General features: G+C 44.6%; 1 protein-coding gene across 7 annotated transcripts; it reads right to left on the reverse strand.

The window, feature by feature from the left end:
* Positions 1-476: 476 nt before the first annotated feature.
* On the reverse strand, positions 477-25,147 carry LOC124072878 (nucleosome-remodeling factor subunit BPTF-like). 7 transcript variants are annotated; one of them, XM_046414625.1, is made up of 32 exons: positions 24,351-25,147; positions 22,308-23,130; positions 21,073-21,293; positions 19,573-19,746; positions 19,155-19,286; positions 17,362-17,574; positions 17,124-17,209; positions 16,574-16,926; positions 15,791-15,922; positions 15,483-15,612; positions 13,946-14,081; positions 13,562-13,846; positions 11,879-13,451; positions 11,458-11,582; positions 11,087-11,215; positions 10,842-10,992; positions 10,603-10,726; positions 10,229-10,469; positions 9,501-9,668; positions 8,985-9,121; positions 8,784-8,895; positions 8,447-8,688; positions 7,307-8,315; positions 5,763-7,195; positions 5,591-5,673; positions 5,203-5,428; positions 4,621-5,108; positions 4,316-4,492; positions 3,976-4,168; positions 3,012-3,096; positions 2,653-2,839; positions 477-1,322 (listed from the first exon to the last, which is right to left on the reverse strand). In XM_046414625.1, the coding sequence occupies exons 1-32, from the start codon at positions 24,856-24,858 to the stop codon at positions 1,283-1,285; spliced, it is 10,116 nt and encodes a 3,371-aa protein (XP_046270581.1). In that variant the 5' UTR covers positions 24,859-25,147; the 3' UTR covers positions 477-1,282. The 7 variants fall into 7 exon arrangements, with proteins under 7 accessions (XP_046270581.1, XP_046270578.1, XP_046270577.1 ...); XM_046414622.1 differs by having other exon boundaries at positions 19,155-19,307; XM_046414621.1 differs by having other exon boundaries at positions 13,562-13,843; positions 19,155-19,310.
* Positions 25,148-25,367: the final 220 nt, after the last annotated feature.

A 25,367-nucleotide genomic window follows, 5' to 3' on the forward strand; every position in this document is an offset into this window, starting at 1 on the left:
TTCGTTTCTAATATTATGATGTCAGGGACATAAAAGATCGTATACCTACGTTGCAAATAGACAGCCGTGTAATAAGTGCCAATGTCAAGATACTTCAGCTTCATGTGCTCCTTCGGTCGTAAATCAATATTACATCTACAGTTGCCCTTCCATCTTTGTGTATATTTCTTTGCTATAGCAAATAACAAGTGAGTTTTCCAGCTGCGGGATCAATAAAGTTCATCTTAATCTTATGTTTTTGAATATATGGTGTTAGCTGTACTTGCTAACATTAATAACAATTTCAGATCTGTTAGTGTGAGCAGAAAAAAAAGCAAAACTGCCACTAAACTAGAAGACATCATAAAGTACATTTAATGTCCGGTCAATACTTTTATTATTATTAAAAATACTTTCATCTGTTCTATCATGTCCCTGATGAAGATGTAAACAACAATGCCACACCCCGCTGCCTGCCACAAAAACACGTGGAAGAAATCAGTGTTTTCTATTTTATTACGTTCCATATACATCAATATTTCTTCAGATGTAATACAAAAAAAGGAAAAGAAATCCAGTCAAAATCTGACAAATTTTTACAAACAGGGCAGGAACCTTCAAATACACTGTTTAATCCTTCTCTGTCAGTCAGTATTGCAGAGCAATCCATTTACAGTAGCTTATTACCATACTTTCAGTAAATTACAGAAGTTTAACCAAGCAGACTACTGGTGTCCAGATATTAAGTACAACTGTCTTTCATGCCACTTCAGACTAAACAATGAGTGGAAATGGGAGAAAAAAAGTTGTTCCACTGCGATATCTGAATTTAGACACAAAACTCTTGATACGTTATGCTCAGTAAAACTCAGCCATTGTACGTCAGTATTCGATTTCCTATTTCTCATTTCACATGATGACCACAAAGATGGCCTGAGTGATTTTTAACAAGAAAAAAAACTGGAATAAAAAAAAAAATAAAAATAAAGAACATGGAAATATGTGGGCTCCTTAAGAGTCTTTTCTTCGAGGTAAACGTTCTTCTGAAATGCCTCAGTTGTTCATGCTCCTCAGTACAGTCGCACTGACGAAGGCCAGGTCCAAATAGGTCCCTTAGAGCTAAAACAGGCAGAAGGCAGCTCTGCTCGGACAATTCTGTGAAAGCAGCAGTGCTGATTGCACCAACAGTCAGAGGAGCAGATCCCAAACAGGATGAGGCAGAAGAGTCTCGTCACAGAGTTACAGTTCAGAAAAGCCATATTTCTTGGCAAGTGCATTCTGTCTGAGCAATGTGCGGTGCTTTCTAAGAGGCTGAAGAACACTGTAGCTTGTTGTTATGAGACCTACAGAGTGCGGAGAGAGGGGAAAGTTGAGAGCCCTTCGCATTATACTTCTTGTTGCGACATCTCAACAGACAGACAGAGGATGCACAGGGGTCGGCAGAGGATCCTGCAGCCATGTTGGTGTAATTTAGCGGGAAGGCCTTTGTTACAATCGTGCACAACTACAAACTATGTTGAGTGAAGAGCCAAATCAGGTCAAAATTCCTCATTCTTTGTAGAACATTTTATTTTAATAAAATAATACTATCTAAAATGATTTGTTTCATTATTATTTAAAACATTGAAATACAGAGTCAGACATACCTTACAACCACTGTACACAATAAAAAAGCATGTACATTCAAGACAACCACCCTCAACCAGTTAAACTCAGAACGGACGCAACATACAAAACTTCTCATAAATACCTCTGTATAATAAAATATGCAGCTTTATATACATTTTTTCTTACACCCGGTAAGGTCAACACATAATCCAGTCCAACTCTGATGTCTAAGAGAATGTAAACCAAAGTTAGAAACTAAAATGGATTTAAAATCCCACTGAAAACATTCTAACTACACTTTTAACTCATTAGAAAAGGCCAGATTTAGATTTAAGTGAGGAGAAGAAAGCATGTCCCTCAATTACATGATGAACATATGTCAACATGGCTGCCATTTTATAACTAAACTGAATATCATAATGGTTACTGAAAATGTTGAACTGGTGGCATTTACACGAAAGCACATTTGGTGTTTGTGTGTTCTTGTGATGTTCTATTTTTAATTAACATTATTATTATAATTTTTGCTGTTCTGGAAATAGGAAAGTTTCCATGTCATTATTACTAGAGACCCCAGCATCCAGTCCATCCAGACTGGCCCACTTAAGAATCTGACAATCTGTAAGAAAGAAGAAAATGGGATGGCATAAATCAAAGGCATGCAGCAAACGTGAACAGACACAAATGCAAGATGAAACACGATACAGATGTAACATGGCACAAAGTTCTGTTAAGACATCGGACACTAATGCCTTAAAGTTTGCCAGCTCTGTTGGTCTCAGTACGGCCAAGCAACCCTTCGAAGCAGTGACAGCTAAAGACAAGACTACTCTACAAGAAAAGCACATTCTACTGTTAAATAACACTTGCTACACATGCTAGTGGTAGAAACAACAGTTAAAAGCCAATGAGAAGCATAATTGAAAAAAAAAAAAGCACAAATGAAACCGACATGACAGCCAGTGTGGCCAGAGCCAAACCTTCAAAGCATGAAAACAAGAATGGAAAAGGAAAGAGAAAGTTGGGAACCTTGAGGTCGGCAGTAGTGGGAGCACCTCGTCTTACCTGCTCGCTTTGAAACCTTTAAGCTTCTGTACAAAGAAAGCTTCAAGCACCTCGGCACACTGAAAGAACGGCGTGTCATTGGGGTTGTAATAGCGGCAGTTGTCAAAGATTTTGGTCACATCGGCCACAAACTCGGTGAGCTTGTGGTAATGTCGCTTTTGCAAACGGGTTTCCATTGTTGAAAAATCTACAAGGGAAAAGAGAAATTTGTAAAGCATGAATATCTTTTTTTTTTTTTTAAATCTGGATTACTTCATCAGTATTCACATCCAGTGGCTTTCACAATGGGAGGCAGTCAGTTTCCTGGGTTGAAAAAAGTCAAAAGTCATTCGACAACTGCTATAATTTTTCTTTCTTACCCATCGGCTCCTTTATTACGCGATAATAATCAGGTGCGTCATGGGGATCCACTGGTTCCAGGAAAGGCCATGCCATCTTGTGAGACTGAAACAAGAAAAGATAATAAAAACAGAGTACTAAGAACACCAAACCAGGAAAAGACTATAAATTTGCAAAATTTCTTGCAGTGTGCTTGGATCTGAAAAAAATAACAGCTGCATCATTGGATGCTGAATAAGCTTTGGATGTGATAGGGTACAATGGATACTGTTTGTTTCATCTTAAAGACTTTAAAACACTACACCACAAACCAGTACACCCCCTTTCAAACTGTTACATTATCTGAGCTTTTCTGCCTTTATGGATCTACACGTCGGGGAAGCCTACTGTGTAGCTAGAAGTGTAGCTACTGAGGGCTCTGCCTGGTGAATTAAGAGTCAAAGAAGTAGATATGCCTTCAAAAGTCTGATTGTGCCATTTAAGATCATGTGGTCTTAACATCATTAAAGACTTTGCTGAGTGTGAGTGACAAAGCAATTTAAGTTTATGTATTATCAATTTACAGTGTTTTAATACTTTAATTGTAACTGTTTTCTTCTTTTTTAGACACCTGACCATTACACCAACAGGAACTTGAATGTCACCACATTCTAAATACAGACAGTTTTGCAGCTTACACTCTTCCACAACATTTTGGAGTGTTTCAGTAGGAATTTTTGCCCATTCATGCAGTAGAGCGATAGTGAGGTCAGGTCACAGTAACGCTAGAATAGAAAAGGACCTTCCCCAAACTGTTACCACAAAGTTGGAAGCATAGCATTGTCCAAAATGTCTTGGTATGCTGTAGCATTAAGATTTCCTTTCACCGAAAGTAAAGGGCTCAGCCCAACCCCTGACAAATTAACCCCATAAAGAAGTGTGTCTGGATACTTATGTCAAAATCGTGTGTGTGTACAGATAGTCATACATGCATAGGTTCCATACCTGTAACGAGCGTAATATTCTTTTCAACCCCTCATAGTCTTTGTCAGTGAGCGGCGTGAGGACGGTCATGGCATCTTCTGTTGACTGACACTGCGGGCAGACGTACACATCGATGTGATTGGCCTCACTCTGCAGGATGCCCACACAGCGCCCGTGGTACCAGTTCTGGCAGCGGTCGCAGCCTATGTAAAACCTGTGGGTGTATATTGAATACACAAAAGGGAAGGTTGTATATGTGGAAGAAAATAAAAACATAAATTACATGCTTCTTACAACACTGTTAAGGTTTACACTTGACTGACAGGTTCAATGTAATGTAATTTAATATAAGGAGTCATACTGTGATTCATCATATGGTGTCCGGCAGATGCAGTATAACTCCTCATTGGTTCCTCCCTCCTGACCACGTTTGCAGTCATTACACACAAAGTCCTCCAGCTTCTTAGCCTCTTTCTCCGTGATACCAACACATGCACCATGGAACCAGTTGGAGCACAGGTCGCACCCTATGTAAAACCTGAGAGAAACAGATCATTTTCATTTTCATCCCGCTGAAATCGTCAGCACCATGAGTCAGTTCAGTGTGCACTACAGTGGCATGTGGAAATGTAAACGCAGTAGTTGAAGTTCTTCCATGGAGCTTACTTTGACTCGTCGTAGGGGGTTTTGCAGATACAGTACAATTTGCTGTCCTTCTTGTGTTCCTTTGAGGTAGAAGAGAACTTCTTTTTCTTCTTGTGTTTTGAAGAGCTGGAATCTCTGTCCTTGTCTTTGTCCCTGTCCCTATGTCTGTCCCGCTCTCGGTCCTTCTCCCTCTCTCGATCCCCGTTTCTGTCCCTATCTCGGTCTCTATGTCTGTCTCTGTCCTTATCCCTGTCTCGTTTCTTGTCTTTCTCGTGATGCCTGTCCCTGTCTCTGTTTCTGTCTTTCTCTTTCTCTTCTTCCCGCTTACGTTTATGGGATGAGGAAGGTGAAGGCCCTGTGTGCGCACTGTGGGAGGAATGTGTAGAGTGAGAGGGATGGGAGGAGTGGGAAGCGGCTGCCTTGACCGTTGCTGCAGCAGCCTGGGTGATAGCAGCTCTCGCTTTTTCCTTCTCTTTCTGTAGCCTGGCTATGTCCCGCCTCAGCTCCTCCTGAGAAGGACAAAAAACAAAGAATGATTCTCAGATATCTTGACTCTTATGATCTATACATGACCATCATAGTGAAGGCAGACCATGTACTAACCTGTACTTGAAGCTGCAGTTCCTTGTCCAGCAGGGCCCTCTTCTTCAGGATCTCAGCCTTCAGCTGTTCTTTGTGCTTGTACAGCAGTGCAGTCAGCTTGGTGGCATTCTGTTTGGAGCGTTTCTGCTCCACCACCTCCTCCTTCTTTCGCTTCTTAGCTGCCTGCTTCTCGTCCTTCTCAATCTTGTCAAGGATGAACTTCATCACCTGGTTGCACACAATCATTCTGAAAACGAAAGACAGCAAAGCAGTTCAGAGGAATTGTACCAGGATATATGGACAACAACACTAAAGGTAAATGCAGTGAATAACATGAAAATAATCATCAGCAGGATATATTAATATCTGTCCTAAAGCTCCACAATTCCATTATTACGAAGAGCCAAACCTCTGATTCTCCTCTCGCTCAGCTGCAGCCAGGGTCTTCCTCTGTTTCAGCTGTTCTGCTGTAACATTCTGCTTCACTACTCCCTGAGAACAAAAAAATTTAAGCTATAACATTTGCTTTCTCTAGATGTTGTAAGAAATTAAATCACTGTGAATTGTCCTTTGAGTCACACCTGTTTTTGGTTGCCATCGCCATGGCTAACAGCCTGCAGGTTCTGCTCTTTCTGGTCCCTTTTAGCCTCATGGTGTTTCTTCTTCTTTGGTTTCTGTTGTTGTAGTTGCTGTACTTGTTGTTGTTGTTGCTGCTGCTGCTGCTGCTGCTGTTGCATCCTCTGGAGCTGCTCCTGGACGCTTGCTGGTGCCTGTATTGTCACCATGTTCTGGATCTGGTGGGCCTGAATTTGCCCCCCTGTCTGCTGGATCTGGATAGGCAGCTGTAGTTTGATCTGCTGGGGAACTGCGCCACCCTGCTGCTGTGCCTGTGCCTGGATCTGGGCTTGGATCTGGGCAGCAACATGCGGTGGCAGAGCAGAAAGTAGCTGGACTGGCTGCTGGAGGCCCGGCACTGTGATAAGCTGATGTCTGATTGGAGACTGGACCTGAAGCTGAGGCTGCGCTTGAATTGGAGTTTGGTTCTGAGGCTGGAACTGGACTTGTAGTTTGGCTTGGACTTGGGGCTGGGCTTGGACCTGAAGCTGTTGCTGGACCTGCTGTGGTGACTGCACCTGAAACTGGGGCTGTGTTTGGACCTGTGGCTGAGTGTGGATCTGGGGTTGCTGTGGGGCCTGAGGTTGCGGCTGACCCTGGCTCTGTTGCTGGAACTGGACCTGCACCTGGGGATGGAGTTGGGTTTGGATCTGGGGCTGTAGCTGAGTATGGGCCTGAGACTGCACCTGGGGTTGAGGTTGAACTTGAGGCTGCTGCTGAGCCTGGGGCTGGTTTTGAGCTTGTACCTGGGTGTGGTACTGAGATTGGACCCTGGACTGCAGCTGGGCCTGGGCTGGGGCCTGGACCTGGGGTAATGGTTGGTTTGGGGTTTGGGACTGAAACTGCACCTGAGGTTGATTTTGACTAAGTGGCTGTACTTGGGCCGGGGCTGGTTGCTGAGTTTGCAGCTGAACACGGACCTGGGAGTGGTTTTGGGCTTGTGCTTGGGCCTGGAGATGCGCCTGAGCCTGAATGTGTGGCATTTGTTGGACTTGGCTGAAGGGCTGGACCTGAATCTGTGCACAGATTTGGGCTTGACGCTGGGGTTGAAGCTGAGTGTGGTTTTGGGGCTGGAGCTGTGGCTGCGTAGGTCTCACAGTGGTAACAACAGAAGAGACTGGTAATCCCTTCATATGAACCTGCACTGTTGAGACTGGAATTGGAGACACAACTGGATTGTGCTGGACTTGTACTTGAGCTTGAGGAGGAAGGGATGCTTGAGGCAGAGGAGAAATGGGTGAATGTGTAGAGACTGATGCAGGTGCAGAGGCTGGCAAAGTGGCCAGGGCAGATGACTGAATGGGAGCTGCAGCTAGCTGAGCGGGCTGACCTGGAGTCTGGGCTTGAGATGAGGCCGGAATCCAGACCTGCGGCTGAGCTGCCCTCTGCTCTGTCAGAGCTATAACAGGAGGGAGAATTAAAGAGAAGCAATGTATTTAAAATGATTAGGCCCTTAAATGACTGAAAAAGGATGGTACTGATGTGTGGGAAGTGTGGTGGATTTCGTTACCTGGTACTGAAGGTGTTGTGGAGGTGGCCGTTACTGGAGTGACAACAGCATTGGCCACAGCAGCATGAAGGGGAGCCGTGGCTTGGATTTGGGTTAGAGCTTTGGCTGGGGATGGGGAAGCAATTTGGGTGGACACAACAGCAATGACAGGAGCAGAGACAGGGGCAAGAGCAGGAGTGGGAACTTGGACAGGTGAGGGAAGAGAGGCAGATATGGGAATTTGGGCTGAGGTCGATGGGCCTGAGACAGGGGCTAAAGCAGGGGCAGGAGCAGTGATGTGCATTTGAAGAGGAGCTGAGGCTGGGGTAGCACTGAAGGCATATGTCTGGGTATGGGACTGAGGTGCAACTTGTCCTGGGACAGGTAGAGAACCTGCACTTTGGGTTTGAGAAAGGAAAGAGTTTGGTGAAAGGGTGGAGGCTTGGTTTTGTACCATGGCTGAGACTGCATTTTGGGCTGTGGCAAGCACAGGTCTTGCCACTTGGGGTTGTGCAGGGACAGAGGCTGGCGTGGGAGATGAAACTTGTGTCGAGGCCTGGACTGGAAGGGCAGACACAGGAGTGGATGTTTGTGATTGTGCAGAGACTGATAATGGGGTAGTGCATGAAACGTGGGTTTGCACAGGGACTGAAGCTGGCATGGGGGCCAAACGTGGCATTTGTGTTGGAGCTGGGGCTGCAACATGTGCTGGAGCAGGTACAGGGGTAGCCATCTGGGTTTGGGCTAGGGCTGAGGGAGCCGTCTGGACTTGGGCTGGACCTTGAGACTGAGGGGTCTGAGCTATGGTGGGCTTTGTAGGGGAAGCAACAGTGGATGCTGAAGTGGAAGCTGATGAGGATGGGGGCATAGGAGTGAAGAGGAAGCGCTGGACCTGACCATTGGGCATAGCTGCCTGCATTAGCTGCTGACCAGGACCAGGGATGACTGTTACACCCTGTGGGATGATTTGCAACTGTCCCTGGGTCTGGCCCTGACCCTGGATCACCACCGTCAGACCTGGGTTTCCACCCTGTAATGTTGGAGATAAAAGAAATCTTGCCTTCAGCTAATAGTAATACAATTTTAAATTTCCTCTATGCTATTCAAAACAAAGTTATTAGATATATATGTATCTATATAGATATAAAAATATGCTCTCACCTGAGCCCCCTGTGTTAGCTGCATTAGCTGTGCCATAGTGAGTTTAACTTGACCCTGCTGTGGTCTGTTGGCTTGGGAGGAAGCTACAGGTGACTGTCCAGGTGCTGTGGTGGCCACTTGAGGTGTTGGTGCAGCGCCCGCTGGTCTCTGAGCTGCAGTCGTCTGTACTGGTGTAGATCCAGGCACAGCTGTGGATCCGGGCAGGCCATGGCTTGTCTGGGTCACAGCCTGCTGAGGTTGGCCTGGAGGGAATGAAGAGGGAGTATTTTTTTTTTTTAAAACTGTTATGTTGAAGACATACATTTGCAAACTGGAAATGAGCAGTTGAACAGAATACCTTGTTGAGCCAACGCTGGACCTCTGACAATCGCTGGGCCCACAGAGGTAGACGGGGTAGGTGATTGGCTCAATGCCGTGTTCGGCTGTGTTTGGCCTCCAGTTGTGATGGCCTGGAACACAAAGGCAAATATAAAATCATCAATCGTCATGATTAACATTTTCCCTATTTTAGCGAAAAGGAGAGTGAAAGACAAAAAACCTGTTGCAGGGTAGTTGAGGCAGAGGTGGTGGCTCGAAGGTTGATGTTGCCAGTCGTGGGATGCAGTGTGCTGTATGTTCTCAGGTTTGCAGGGGGCCCAGAAGGGAATATGCCCAAGACTTTCTGCTGGACTACACCTGTTGGGAGGAATTATTACATTAGGAAAGAAGTAAACATGCTGCAGGTACATGCAGTAAAGCTTGTCAAGCAGTGGCGAGACATGCACTGTGTGAGTTTAAGAATGTTCACTAAAGCAGCTGAAAAAGCTTCAGCTCATCGGATAAGAGTAGTTTATACACAACTTGGAAAAAAGCTGAGACAAAAACTTTACATTTTTAACCAAAGAAGCTCCTTCATCTAATGTATAAAAAACAAACCAAAAAACAAAAAACAAACAAAAAAAACAAACACTGGCAGCATCCACGCTCAACTGTGCCTCCCGCAATACACTCTTCCATCCATTTTGGCAAGTATAAATCCAAACCAGTGGAAATGGATGATACTTGTGCTCCCTACCTCCTTGTGTGGTGGGCATGTTGAGTGTGACAATCTTGCTGTTTGCGGGCAGCGGAAGTTTGGCGGCGAGGACTTGGCCAGCCACAGTCACTGGGCTGCCAGTGATCTGGAAGGGTTGCTCTGAAGTGGTAATGCTGCTAGCCACGGTGGCCACCGAGCCACTGGAGGCTGCAAGACACACCACGCCACCTACAGTCACGCATACCCGTAAGGGCCACCACGACAGCCAGTCTACAGCTGCGGTGTCCACTGGAAGGTTTGAGTCAACAAAGGGGGCTGATAATCAATTTGGGATCATGGCCTTCGCCATGTGTTTATATTCTGATATTCTGATGACACACAGGCACTCATGTAGCCCTTTAGGATCTGAAGAAATTTAAATCCAGTTTTAAATGGATTGTAAGTGGACACCACAAGCCACAAAGTCATTTTGGCATCATGCTGATCACATTTACCAATGCAGGAAATTGACAGACCAAAAAAAAAAAAAAAGAAAAGAAAAAAAAAAAAGTTGAAAAAGTCATGCCAGTGATTAACTTCTTACAAACTGATGGTGGTCAAAGAACAATTTAAAAATAAAAAAATAAAAACAAAAATCTCTCTAGCGACAAAATCCTTTGTCTGACTGTATGTAAAGGAATACGATGGATGAAAAGGCACACAACTCGAAACCATTCCAATTCATATACAGATGGGCTGAAGATCCTCCTTGTCTTAGACTGGCTTACCTGAGCTGTTGTTGGTCTGACCCTGCTTGACCCAGGAAGCAAAAGACTGATGGAAGTTTTTGTCTTGCTGGAAAGAAACTGGAGAGCCCAGTTTGGAGGCGAGGACCATCTTGGCTCCAGATGTGACTTGACTTGTCCTCTGGCCCATGGACACCGGGGTGCTGAGAGTGCTGGCAGAGGTGGTGGTGGTTGGTGTGGACGTAGCAGCAGGCGTACCCGGTCTCTGCTGCTCCAGACGTTTCTATAACAGGATGTTAGAATGTTTTAGGTATAGAATGAGTATGTTGACCTCCCATCCAACTGAAACTTAAACATGCTCATACTAAATCAGAAAGACTTTTAACCCATGTGTATGTGGTGTACAGTGTTCCCACCTGCTGGGCAGCCAGTCTGGCCTGTTTCAGCTGATTCTCCAACTGGGCTTTAACATCCTCTGCCGTCTTCAGACTGCTGCCACTCTTGGAGGGATCAAGACCCTGTGACTTCTCCCTCTCGATTCTGCATTTCCAATGAAAAATGTGACAATGTGGTGAATCAGTGCTCTGTCAGAAGAATTCAGTATTCTGTAAAACAACGATGTTTGCCTTGGGGAGACTGGCTGTGCGTTTCTCACCTTTCTGCAAAGGCCCTGATCTCCCACAGCTCCAGGTCCTCTTCAGGCACCCAAGTCTCCACAGCAATAGGCCCAGACAGCTTTGCTGGCTCCTGCTTCTTGGGCCTCAAGGCGCTCGATCGCAGGCCTTTCCTCTGCGGAGTGGGGGTTTCTATTCACAAGAAAAAGACAAATTATTCATTATCGTCGTAACTGTTGCCAAAATAATGGTCATTCTTCAAACTTGCAGTTTTTTTATTTTCTACCTTTGGGAGTGTCTCTGTTTCCAAGAGGACAGATGATCTTCCTGATGCAGTATTCAGAGCGAATACCGTAAGGCCCTACGTCCCTTCGTTTTATAATCTCTGTTGTAATGACGTCTGTGTCCGTGGTTTCTGTGGCAACAATCCAACATGAGCACGATTATTTAAAATGGCAACTCTTAATAGTCACATAGTTGTCCATGCAACTGGAAGGTGGAGACAATAATGTTTTGTTGACAGAGACAGAAGAACAGGTAAGAGAAGTAGGTGCATCTCTGAACAAAAATAGACACTATTGTAAGATGGTACAGAGAACATGCCCAACAAGAAGCAAGAGACCCGTACAGGTGAAGAAGGGTACAGCATTTTCTCACCTTTTCGAGTAGTCCCTGCAGTAGGAGAGGGCTTCACGGCCATGTCGTCCCACCTAAGGCAGGCCCACAGCAGCCTAAGCATCAGACTGACCCCTGCCAGCGACTTCACAGTCTGGAGACGGTACCTGAAGGGGACCCAGACATAAACTTGAGTTATTTGTACCAGCAGCAGGAAGTTATGTCTCCAACAACATCTGAATTTACTGTATCTGTATCCTTACACCCTTATATCGTGACACTACAACAAACAGCACTGACGTTTGTTAGTGTCCTCACTGAAGTTGGAATATCAAATATGATATTGTTCAAAAATATTTGTAAGAAGATTTTCACCTGGCTATTCTAAATCTTTACTTCAAGTGCCAATGTAACGTTGAAATATCCTAAACAATGAGTAAAAAGTTCTAAATGTGTTACTGACCTCCATGTGATCCCAAAAGTGGGCCGAGGTGAGGGGTAGGGCCATATATCCGGGGCGGGCTTGGCGTTGTAGTTGAAGATGGGCACTTCTCTGATGCTCGCCCTCCTCGCCAGCCTCTTCAGGTCATCATTCGGCAGGATAAAGATGCTTTTCTTGCTACTCTTGGTCACAAACTTGCGGTAGGATGGCAGGGCTGTGCCTGAGCGTGCTTTTTTGGATTTTGAGAACTTGAGAAGGCTGACTCTGTCTCTGGTGGAATACTCTTTACTGATCGTCATGGAACTGGTTGCTGTTGAACCAGAAGTGCCCATCTTGGTGTCAGTGACTGGAACTTTGGCCTTCTGAGAGACAACTGCCATGGAGTTGGGCTGGGTGGTGGTGGAGGTGGTAACAGAGGAGACTGCGTTATTTGCAGCTTCAGACATCACATCAGACTGAAGCGTATTTTGAAACTCTGTGGTAGTCTTCAAACCTTCACTGCTAATGTTATTGTCATTACTTTTGTTATTCAGGCAAGAAGGGCTTGCAGATGGAGGCTTAGCGGGTGCTGTACCCTCGCTGTTCGTGGCCACATCCTCATTCTTATTGAGAGAGTCTCCTTTATCAGCCACGTGGTTCTCCAGTTTTGGGACTTTCAGAGGAGGTGGATGACATATGCCAGACACATCGTTTTGAGAGAGGTTTCCATTCATCAGAGACTTCACAGGCTCTTTCTGAAGCTCTTTAATCTCACCTTGGACTTGTCTGGCTGGGTCTGAGTTGGCATTCGAGTCTGCAGGGGGGGCAACCCCGGCTCTGCCGTTCACCTGCACTGGACTGGTCTTGCTTTGGTCCACCTCCATATTCTCCGTATCGCTCTGTCCACTGCCTTGTTCAATTTCCTCATACCCGCGTTTCTTAGCGTTTTCGCCTACACGAGCCACCTCTGGTTTCTGTGTTTTGTCTTTGCTTTCTATTGCATCTGACACACAATTGTTTTTGCTGTTGAGCTCAGTGCTCGCTAGGGGTCCTCCATTAATCTCTCTGTGAGCTAAGGCCTCCCCACCATTCCCTTGCACAGCAGTTACCTCCATCTGTTTGCTGTGGTTGGGTGTTGTGGTGTCTGATTTGACATCCAAGTTGTCTGCCTTCATCTCCGTCTGGTCCTGCTCGAAGTCAAGCTTTTTAACCACGTGGTCTTTCACTTGAAGGTTCTCCTCCTTCTCTTCTTTTACACATGGAGCTGCAGCAGGTTGCTGTTTACCTAACGTAGATCCTTCGGTCTTAACAGCACAAGCAAGCTTTGTGGTAGCCATTTTTGACAGCAGCATTGCCTGTCTCACCCGCTCCAGCCTCTGCTTCTCCTCCAAGGTGAACTGTTTTACCCGGCGCTCTAAAAGCCCATCAAGTTTGGAGGGCTTTACCTTCTTCTTAAAAGCTGTCCGCAGCTGGAAGCCCTCGCTGACATTCACAACATCGTAGTAGGGCTTCGATGCAGCTGTCTCCTCCCTCCGGGGTTGTTCAACTTTCTGGACTGGTTCCTCCATCACAGGCAGCACAGAGGGTGAGCAAGGGCCTTTGTTTCCAGCTGTATCTGCAACAAAGAGACAAAGAGTGGATAGTGGAAACATTTACTCACTCATACATACAGCCTCAAGCAAAATCCAAAGACAAAGGAGAGACAAATTCACTTCAAACAATAACCTTGCTCATCACTTGAAGCAGCAGCTTCTGGGCAGGAGTCAACTTCCATTTTTTCATCTTCTTTCTCCTCTTCTGTTTTCGTTCTCTGCTCCTCTTCAGTAGCTTTTTCTTCCTCTATAGAGGTCTGAGGTTTACAGCCCTCTAATGAAGTGCTCTCGGGTGACGCAGTGATGGTTCGTTCACTGTCCCCATCCGCTGTGTTTTGAGTAGTCTGCTTCTCAGCCTCCATCAACGCTTGTGACTTATTTGTGCAAGCTGTTGCATTTTCCTTGCTGATTTTAGCTGCTGTGAAGACAGCGGTGGAAAAACAAAAAACAAAAACAATCAGAACATGAGGCAAGCATGTCAGCAGCAGCAGGAGGATTACGCAAGTTTAATGCTTACCCTCCAGTTCTTTGCGGTAGTTTGCGTTAGTGTTCCCTGGTAGCTTTGGCACAAACCGCGGCACTCGAGTCTTACTGACCCAGATCCATCCGCCGTACCCAGTCACTCTGTACTCCTCCCCCTTCTGCTTCCACACCTTGATAGGAAAACACACAAGTCTCAGATGAAGAGTGACGGTCATTTCAGACGGTATTTTTACATGTTAAAGTTGCAAATACCCACCGTAACGCAGCCGTAAAGACATAAAAAGACATCTTAAACCAATAGTTTGGGTTTTTTACGTGGTGCTGTGTCAGGTACTGTGTATTCCCTGCTGTAGATGGCAGTCAGCATGCCCCCAGTGTGGAGAAGCTGACCAGAGTACAGGCACAGAAGCTAAGGAATCTACTGCTGTTCACCGGGGCCAGCAGATAAAGGTGGTTTTAGGTGGCTAAAAAAGGCCCACATAAAAAATTAAATATCAGTTTAAGTGCATGTTATATTTAGAATGTTTTCACTGCTTTAGATTTCTGATGGAGAACTGAAGCCATTACATCCATCAGAGATCCCTTCCAAGCCACCAGACTCTTTTGACAAACATTTTATGTCACAGAACACATGAGTTTGTGGTCTAACACTGACCTGATTGGTCAGTCTATTTGTGTGACTTTGGTGATTCTAAACTAACCCTTTAAAAACACCAAAGTCACACAATAACACAAACCAGTAAACTCCTCAAGGCAGTCAAAGACCAGAAATAGTGTTCTGCGGTGAAATGATGAGGGAATTTCTGTCACAGGAGTGTGGTGCTGTTGGAGAGAGCAATGCAACAGCTTCAGTTCCTGTCAGAAAAGGCTAACTGACCACAAGGTAAACACATACACTTAAACTGATTTTCTTGTGTTTTTGGTTAGGTGGGCCTTTGTTATAGATGGCTATAATTTCCCCTCTGAAGGTCAATACAGAATTATCTTAATAAAATCCCTTTGTCTGCTGACCCTGTCTACAGCCGTACATTCCTTAGTTTCCTACCCAGCACCCCTGCTGTGTGCCAAACTTGGCAGAATACACATCTCATATAAACCCATTAAAGAAAAACAGAACTGTCCCTTTAATATCAATACCTCACACCAAGTGTAGGCTCTATGGAAATAACAACACTATACTAATACATCACTGCTCTGACATTTTAAAGCACGAGGTCAGCGATTCCCCAGCAGGTGGACTTGTACCTCAGTGGGTTGCCTGGGTAATTTTTTTCATTATTATGATTTAGACACATGATTATGATAACTTTGTGATTTGAGCAACAGGTGGCAAAGGTTTAAACAGGCAGCTAACGTAATGAAGAAAGAGCTGAAATATTTAGCAAAAAATAAGAAATAAATGGATGATATTTCATAACCAAACTAAAGGTTTGGTTCAACTGCATGAAAAACTATTTTAACAATATCCAAAATTAGTAGTGTTAAAGAAAAGATTGGGAACCACTGCTCTGGATTCTCCTCTGTGGCCACAGGATAAGCCAGATGGCGGATGAAAGATGTTGCTGGTTTACCTGGTGCTTGATGGGGATGGTGTACTTCACCCACGTGGCCTGTTGCAGTGTCTCCTCATCCTCCAGTTTCTTCTCTCGCCTTTTCACCTTCTCTTTCTCCTCCCGCTCCATGGAGGTCATGCGGTGTAGCCTGAAACAACAAAGTACAGTACATAACTAAGATGTAAGGTGCACAGGCAGTATGGAAAAAAGTTATTGAGTGTGTGGCTTGTTTGGCCAACTAGTGCCTACCAAAAAGAGGAAATCACTGCTGTAGTGCTGTTACTCTTTTGGAAAGCCCACTAATGTCAGTGTGTTTTCCCCTTTACCTTGTGTGTCCAAGAGAATCCTTCCATACAGGCAGCATGACCACTGGTTTGATGGCACACTCCAATATGGCCAAGGCCAAAGCAAATTCCCTTGCTTTGCTGCACATCTGGACTGCTTTGTTCCAATTGGTCCTAGACAAACCAGAGACAAAATTTATAGAACAATAGCACAACTGTATATTTGTAAGAAAATATCAGATAAGGAGGTTAAAACAAGTACCAGGAGTTTGTCAGTTTATCTTAGCACCAAGGCGGAAAAAGACAGGAACCAGCTAGCCTGGCTCTGTCCAAGGAATAGTTTAGCACTTAAACCACAATTTAAAAAAATACAATTTGACAATTTACATTTCACTATTAGTATGGATTTAAAAAGATGTTAATCAATGAGCTTAAGAGTTGCTGGTAGGCAGAATTTGTTACCTTTGGCCAGAGTCTGGCTTCATGTCTAACCCTCAGCAAGAAACTGACTAAGAACATTTCCTAACAGTCAAACTATTTGTTTAACCACACGACAGTTAGAGGAACTTCATGCCAGATTAATGCAAGCATAACCCATCAAATACAACTATGGTGGGACGATAACTTTGACAGAAATTTGGCTGCACTTCATAGTAAAATGAATGTATAAATAACCTCTCATTTATTAGTCTGAAAGCACTTGGTAAGTCACCATGTCACCAAGTCTGTATCAGTCCCTGCTTACTAGCTCAGAGGGCGCCGATATGCAGACAACACAACACATAATTCCCAAAGAGCTCCTCAATAACGTAATCGGTGTTGTACCTGTGAGATGCCCAGTTCGGATGCATAAAAGGTCCAGGGACGTTGGTCTCCAGCTGGATGATGGTGAGACGCAGGGTGGAGACAGTCAGGCTCCGCGAGCCGTAGATGGAGCCGTTCCATTTGAACTCGGACGCGGTGGTCAGGCTGAACTTGTGGGAGAGGTGACGTCTCTTGTCGTGGTCCTCGCGGTGCTGATGCTTGTTTAGGGCCAGGACGTTGGTGCTGTACTGGTTGTGGTAAACCCTGTATTTACCCTCCTGGCCCAATTTGAACAAGTTGTTCAAATTCACGGTCAGGTCCCTTTTGAGGAAGCTGAGGCGCGACGTGTCACCGTCAGAGCGTACAGGAGATGACTGAAACATGAGAGGAGGTGTTACATTCAACTAAATACAGGACTTAAAAATAAAAGTTTGTTTTATTTAGCCAAGTACATATATGGGTGAAAATATTTCTGCATTTTTAAACTGAATTCTGTCAGAAATAATTAAAATAACTGTTGATAATGTTTTTGTTCTAGACTGCAGTTTGAAAAACCACACGCACGCCTCACCTCTTTGCTGCCTCTGGGCGTTTGGTCATTTGATTCCCGTCCTGCTGCTCTCCCTCTATCACTCTTGACCCTTTCATTGTACTCATCTGTGATCCAGACAGAACATGACACTATGAGCGCATAACAAACATAGCACTGATTCAAACTCTCAGACTTTGAGAGACAATTTGGCCTAACTGAACTCTTTCCAAAATCCCTGTCTTGGTGGTGAACACCAATGAGACTCATTGATGTTTACCTGTCCCATCTTGGCTGGTAAAAGAGGACTGTGAGGACCGATCAGCCACGTCAGGCTGTTCTGGTCTCCTGAGGCTCCCGCATCCAGAAACCTGGTTGCCGCCACTACTCGCCTCTGGCTGAGAAGACTGCTGCTGAGGCGAATCTTGCGTTAGAGCCTGTGACCCGTCAGGGTGCTTGTCTTCACTGCTAGACTCGGTTTTCACATCGTCATCTGAGGGAAAAAAAAAAGTTAGGGATGCAAGGAGTTAAACTGACAATAATTACAGGCTCTATACTTTAAGAAAAGATGGCAGCTGTGTGAACACAAACAATTACAACAACTTCAATTAATGCATATTCAACCTCTGAAATTAGGAAATTCTCAATGTAGCTCGACAGACCTTGTTCAATGGTTTTAACTCTTGAAATTTGCATATGCCCAACAAAAAACAAGTCTTTAAGTGCTTCATCAGTTCAATAAATCCTAGAAAACCAAACTCATCTTGGACAGGGAAGGCTACACAAATCCAAAACACGCTGTGCACTTGCAGCAAGACCAAATTAAGACACCGGCTTGTGTTAGTTGTTGGGGAAAAGGGTCCTGCATATATATGTGTCTCTTTGTTGATGAGGTAGCAGGTGGGGCTTCCAGGCAGAGAGTCTTTTGTCTGAGCAACAGGAACCCACCCAAAAGCCCATAAATTGGAATGAGAATAAGGAGCTGGTTGTGGCAGACGTGGCGTGGTAGCTGCTGCCAGGGAAGCTGTCTAGCACTGTGCCAAAAGCGTGCTTTTCAAGATCAGGAGTGCAGGAGACAACAAGAGAAAAGAAATGAATGCACCAGAAATAAACTGAACATTTAGCTACTGATGGCAACAGCTAAGGTTTAATGATTAGAGTAGGTCAAAACAAACGGCACAAAATGGCCTGCAATGGGAGAAGCAAGGAATAATTAAATAAAGAAAGCATCTTCTCAATATCTATGATGTTTTCAAAAAGGATCACTCCATTAATTGTGAGTTGTAAGAGCTACAAAGTTTTGGCTGATCCATTCAAAGAAAGGAAGACTTAATGGCCAGCTAAGATTGCTTTGTTTGAACTGTTATTTTTGTCCAGGTAGAAGTACACGGACCCTCAAAGTGCCGTTCACACCAGGATGAATTTCAGCTCAGACATTCAGCTGAGGAAGAATTATAATATGTAATATAACAAGGTGAGAGACACACAGCAAAATACAAGGACTCCATGCATCAGCAAGCCAGCCAAACCAATAAGCAGAAACTCAACAAAAGCAAACTGAGAACAACAATACAGTATTTGTGAGTAGCATAGCAACAAATGATGCTAAAACCCCCACGCCTGGTCAGATTGGTTTGTCAGACAGAATATTAGAACGATATCTATAACCTTACAGACATTGCAGAAGTATAAGAAAAGATCATCCGAGCAGTCTAAATTCAAATCACTGGGACATCTACGCTCATCTCCATGTTATGCCAGGTTTATCCAGAAACATACCTCCTCAAGACCAAATACCGAAAAAACAACTCAGTCTCTAAAACAAAAGGAGAGAAGACTATAAAATTACAAACATATAGAAACAGAAAACAAATCAGCATAGCCACTCTCGCATCCAACGAGGCAAACAGGCCTGGCGAAAACGATATGATATGGTTAGCGGCCGCCAGCAGAGACAAGCAGACAGATGAAAATGGATGTGCAGCCCAGCAGCACAGTGTCAAGCGTAAGGATGAGTTGAATGGCTAGAGATGCAGAGATGATGCCTACGGAGGCATCTCGCTCTCCTAGTACCTGTTCTTTCCCACTTTGTCGAAGGAGGTGACTCCCCGGCCTCTTGAGCAGGCTGCGTTACATTGTTAAGTTCAAGGGATTCCGTTTTAGGTGCATCTGAGCCGGGGTCGGGATTGGACGCAGAGCTCCCCTCTGCAGCAGGGGGAACCACGGCTGCTGTCATATGACATACATACACAGGGTCGAAGAGCACCGGCAGAGTCATAATAGTGTTTATCAGCAAGTCAGGCAGAGCTACATTTCTTGATACTGCTGTAGACACATCACTGACATAGTGCACTATACTGTGTAACGACAGCTCTTTAATTTGCATCTTGTGGGAAAACATCATCTCCTGTTACCAGTATGTCTTCTGTTTACAAATGGTATGTAGGAGAGAACTGGCAGAAAGAATACTGGATAGAAAGTTCATTTTCACCTTGTGAACTAGCATCCTCCTTGGACTCGGTGTCTTTGTCCTCGCCAAGCTGCAAGGTGAGCTCGTCCTCCGCTGTCTTAACACAGCCCGTTTCTGCTTCCTGCTTGGCGTCCCCTACTCGACTCTTTGCTTCCTGTGCCTCCCGCCTGACCTTCACACGCTCCATGATCATCTCTACAGAGAAAAGGATAACATGTTCATTTTTTTTAAAGCAAAGGCAGTAATTACATATCCATGCAACATCATAAAGGACATGGGCAGTAGCTGGTAGGATTTTAACAAAATGCGCCACCTTGAACAACTTATTTTTCTAGGTTAGGATGAGATCATAACATAGCAAATAAAAATTTTGCACCAAATTTTTTTTTCATTTCCATGAAAAAATACATGAGGAAGAATACAGTATTTGGTTAAGATTTAAGTAAATCATTAACCATTTTGTGTATAAAACGTCAGAAAAAAAGGGGTGAAAAAGTGGCATCTTAAAATTTCTTGTTTTGTTCCACCATTCATCCAAAACAAATGGATGTTCAGTGAGGTGATTGACAATTATCATCACAGGGATGCTAAAAATTGTTTCAGTTCTACAAAATATATTTGAAAGAAGTATCCTAGCCAGGGAACTGGAGCATCACATACTCATTTTATAACACGTCTGACTACCTGATCTTACAAGTTGTAGATAAATTAATAGATAATAATAGAGTAAGACTGTGAACCTAGATGCTAGTAAAGAAACTATTCCCATCCACACATCCACGACAGGGCAGATTTCATTGTCTCAGATGGCCAAAGCCTCCAGAGAAGTACATTTCTCTACTACAGCTGTCATTGGGAGAGAAACACTTGAGTCCCAACCAGCTTAAAGGAACAAACTCACTGTGCTGAAGCAGCTGTGGGCTTTTAACAGATGAATTATACCAGCATAACATACAAACATAAACAAAAACATTGCAGTGGCTTTATAACATCTTTTCTTCCATTTCAGACTGCAGAAAACGTGTTCATTTTTTAACAAAATACCACAGGCAACATACTAAAACACAGTACCACACTGTCTTTATGCACTGAAATTAGGCAGTTCAGTGACTAACACAGGAAAACCGTTGTATATGACAGCATGTCAAACGCTAACGGAAACCGCTGGCAAAGTAAGTTAAAAGTTTTAAAACCACTTGGTCTCCTTGGAGGGAGGCAGAGGGGGGAAACAGTTGCTTGATGTATGAGCAGGCACGAAGCAGGAAGAAAAGGTAGCACCTTTCATTTCTTAGTCAACTGTCATCGTAGCAGAGCACCGCTGCCTGAGGCTGAGGGGGAACTACATTATCTGAAGCTTAGACAGACTGAAAGTAAGTGTGCAGGACACAAACAGCTTGAGTCACACTCATTGTCAGATCAGCCATTTGCCCGTGTTACCTTCACACAAGTACCAGAACATGGTTACACTACTACAAGGTTCACGAGTATCTCTATTTTGCGAACTGAAGACAACATCAGTACCGTTGACAGCAGTGAGGTAGGCTTTATTGTTTCCTCGGGCTTTGTTGGTAAGGTCCTCTGTGATGGCCATGTGAGCTTGCACTTCCTCCTTCATCTCCTCCAGGGTGACACAGAGATCCATCTCCCAGTATTCCTTATCCAGGCACTCCATGAGCTCCTCCAGCTGTGCCTTGGTGCTATAGTACCAGATCTTTTTCTTCTCATGCTCCCCGTCCTCCTCACTGGGGGAATGAGAACAGGGAAGGTTCTTAGATAGACTTAAATATCAGAACAAACCACATTAGTTTACAAGACAATTAGACGTGTTCACTAAGACACTAAAGTCCTAAATAATTCATTGATGTTGTTAAAATACCCTTTTAACTGTTGTCAGTGAAATATTCTCCTCTATTCTTTGGGATTTTTGGTTGGACTAGATAAACCGCACTGTGTTCACATACATAAATGATAGGGTACAAGGTAGCTGGGAAAAAAAAAAAAAAAACAATTTCTGTACTGGAACTCAAAAGCAATAACAAGCTGATTCACAGAGAATGATAACAGTCATTTGTGAAGAAAGATAATGAGGTTCAAGATAATGGTGAGTATCAAGGGCAGGTTAAACTGTGACTCTGGCACACTGCTCATCTACTCATTAACATTCTGTTGGTGCACAACAGCTCGACTCATGCACGGAGAGCCTCTTTCTTCCCCCTCACCCAACTCAAAAATATTAAAAGCCTCTTGTATGTAAAGTCTAAGCTTGCAGGTGAGGAGGCAATCAGGAGGAGCATCACCGCCAGTAAAGAGAAGGGGTCTGGGTGGCATGTCTCTTCTAAAATCTCTTCTCAAACAAATGCTGTAATGTACTTCGGGGTACCTGCACACACTGCTTTATAAAGCACGTAAACAGTTTGTAAGATATCTTTGTGTTAAAAAGAAAAAAGAAAAAAAAAAGTTGCCAGCTGGACACCACTGTGATTTTCCTTCTTTTTGTTTTGAATGTATATAATGGTAACATCTGTATAGAGCTAATACGTATGTTGTCCTGTAGTGGCTGCACCTCTTAGCTGCTACCATGACAAAGCCACACTTGAAATTAAGATTACGCATCTCTGTTAAACACAAATAATGAAATATTTCCTATTGCCTTTCATTTGTGGTGCTAAATTAAAGCACATTCACTGGAATCTGTTAGGCAATTGAATAAAAGGCAATTCTAGTGGAACAGAAAGGCAGTGAGAGTCCTAACTTACACAATAATCCTTCTGTTTAGGAACCAGTATTTCCTCTGGTGGCGGTCATATCCAATGGGCTCCTGGCGGATGTAGGGTCTGTTCTTTTGTGCCTCTGTCACACAGTCTGTGACACCAGGCACCTTGTGTGCCACACAAATCTCACACTGCCACTCGTCCTCTGGAACTTCCTCCAGGGGTGGTTTCACACATTCCAGGTGGTAGACCGCCGAGCAGGTCTCACAGCACAGCAGGTCACCCAGGCGGTGGCACACACGGCAGTGGTCGTCATACTGCATACTGCCGTCAGACATCAGCTCGTCACGAGCGATGTTGGTTGTAAGAAACTGGTCCACCAAAAACTGTAGCACCTTGATCTTACTTCGAAGCGGACCGTAGGGATACTCATCCACCTCCTGATATGGTAGGACACGATGGTACTCCCGGTCGCTCTCACAATACGCTCGCAATACCTCAGGCCAAGTCATGCCGTCTATAAAGTACAGAGTGGAGTTGACACTGTCCTTGAGGTCAGCAGGGCCAAAGGTAGTGTTGGAAGAGTCCTCCTCACGCAAGATGGCCTTCAAAAGGGAAATATGGGTCTCAGCTATTAAAGTACACTGCTCCTGGCCTACCAGCGCGGCACAGAAGTCCTCAAAGCGGAAAGGAGAGAGACGCAGCACAGTACTAAAGTTCCGTAGCACCTCGTAGATGGAGGATGCATTAAGCAGCTCCTCATTAGACACGAGAAGGTCCTCAGAGGTGTCAGGAAGCACAAGAGGAGGAATCTCCTTCTCCTCGAGAATGGGAGTACGAGGTCGCGGAGCCCGTACTTTTTTCTTCCCTGTAGGACAACACAAGTTAAATTAGTAAACCCTAAAAATATAGCTTTGATCCATAAGCAACAGCAGAGGAAAAATCTTGTAAAAATCATTTTTATGGTTGTATAAAAGGGCTGAGTCACAATGTCACATAGTTGGTTTTGAGGCACCGGGTTAAAATACTGTGGTATTTGATCACTCAGCTCTTCTACAGTACTGTATATCAATAACCATCTCTGATATATGAATATCTCCATTATACAGCTGGATATATCACACATCATTAATAAATGCAGGAGTGCTTCATGTTATTTTGAACCCTACAGGTGCAAATACCTTGCCAGAACCACTCAGAGAAAAAAATCAATATATTAAAGCCCATAAAGTGAAAAGGATAAATCTTGAAGGACCGTTTGGGAAACTTGTGTCTTAAAGTTTGGCTGAGCAAATTCAACACATGGCCAGTGTCATTAGCTAAATGTGGCTGCCTCCTCTTCCTCCTCCTGCATGTAAGAAAACATTAGTTGTCCAGTTGGCTACTAAGGTTAAAAAGTGTGTCAGGCCTCTTTTCTGGCGTTGCACCGTGAAGGACATTAGCTGTCCCTTTGTGAATAGTTCTGGAGTGGTGAATTGTAGGGTTGAAACAGTTGAAAGCTGATGGAGAGATCAAAAAAATGACAGACGTGCTAGCCAAGCTAAGTTAGTTAGCTAGATCTTTTCTCTTTTCTTAATTAGCTTCACACATAAAAAAACTTTTTTGTCTTCACCAAAGAGAACCGAGTGTTGAGGGCAGCTACAAATACGTAAAGTTGCCGTTATCAAATTAAAAGAGACTTCAGGATGACTGTTGGCAGCATGAGCTAATTTCACTTGCTAACGTTAGCACGCTGGCAGCTAGGTTATTGACTTAAATGCAAGTGAATATTAATTCGAGTTAGGGGCACTCGTGGTTGTTCTTAAACCATGTGTGAAATATTTAAAAGGCGTGCTCTGAGATGTGTTGACAAACGGTGATTGCAAGCAGGTAAGCTAGTAATACAGCTACCGATTCAATCCACCTGCAGTAGCCTTAATGTCTGCGGCCTGTGTTCATACACTGTGCATTCTCCATTTTGAACAATAACCTTAGTGCTTCCTGCGTTGACCAAAAACAATCATAAGCAACAACATCAGCTGCATTTGGGGGTGTATTTTCCAACACCTGGAATGTATGTACAACCGCCTGATCATCGCGTTAATTTACCCGGTGTGCTGGCGTGTGTGCTCTGACTCCGAAAGCTACTCTCTGTACAGTAGCTGGCATCATCCTCCTCCTCGTCGTCCAGCACATCATCTTCAAGACAGTCAGAATCCTCTTTGAGGGCCTCATCCTCCTCGGACTGAGGTTCTTCCTCGATAAACTCGTCCTCCTCCGACCTCAAACTGACAGCATCGTCCTCCTCCTCGCTCTCGTGGTCGTCGTACACCACTGTTTTGGAGGCAGGCGTCCGTCTGCCTCCACGACCTCCTCTGCCTCCTCTGCCACCGCCGCCACCTCTACCTCGTCCCCTGCCCCGGGTTGACGTGACGGATCCCCTTTTCCTCTTTTTAGCCGACTTGGTGGTCTCCCTTGTGGGGCTCTCGATATCCTCATCCCCGCTGTCCCTTAGCCTGGGCTTCAAATTCCTCCTTGGTCGCAAGCCCCGGGCCGTGGCTGGGGACGGCTCTTCGGCTTGTAGCGGTTTGGGCGGCCTGCCCCTCTTCCCTCTCATGATAAGCGAAACCTATTATGTTACTTTGCCAATTTTTGCGTTTATGTAGCCACCGCCGGCGTGAGCGAAAACAGCACCCTGCAAAGCTGGACCGGTGAGGATTCAGGCGGTGCGGTTACCCCGTGAAGCCCCTGTGTCTTTTCGGGTGTGAAAGCTCAAAATGTTAGCCCGGCGTCCCGTTTGGGTTCGCCTAGAGCCGCCATTTTTCTTCTTCTCTGCCTCTCTGGCTGAACAAACAGCAGGCTCTCACTAGAGGAGTCACGTGGTGACACTGCTTCCAGCTCAGTGGCAACAATGAGCGACATGACTGTTACTCCCAATTACTCCAATATTTTAGGTCACACATATGTGTAAAGCATTTCTGTTTTTTCTCTTAGAATGGTTTCGGTTTTAATGAGAATTGTCTAGGACGTGGTTGCTGCATCGCCGCAGGTCATAACAGCTTCTAGGGGATACAGACAGGAGCAAACACTAATGCAATTATTGCAGTGCAAACAATATAAAACATG

Source organism: Scatophagus argus, chromosome 16 (genome assembly GCF_020382885.2).
Source record: "Scatophagus argus isolate fScaArg1 chromosome 16, fScaArg1.pri, whole genome shotgun sequence".
Classification (NCBI taxonomy): Eukaryota; Metazoa; Chordata; class Actinopteri; family Scatophagidae; genus Scatophagus; species Scatophagus argus.

Excerpts from the sequence above, each read along its gene's own strand:
- LOC124072878 (XM_046414620.1), bottom strand. The coding sequence starts at position 24,858 with ATGAGAGGGAAGAGGGGCAGGCCGCCCAAACCGCTACAAGCCGAAGAG. Across the intron at positions 5,109-5,202 it reads AACTGCAGCTTCAAGTACAG|GAGGAGCTGAGGCGGGACAT; the intron begins GTTAGTACATGG and ends TGTCCTTCTCAG. Across the intron at positions 1,323-2,652 it reads AAAGGTTTCAAAGCGAGCAG|GTCTCATAACAACAAGCTAC; the intron begins GTAAGACGAGGT and ends CGCACTCTGTAG.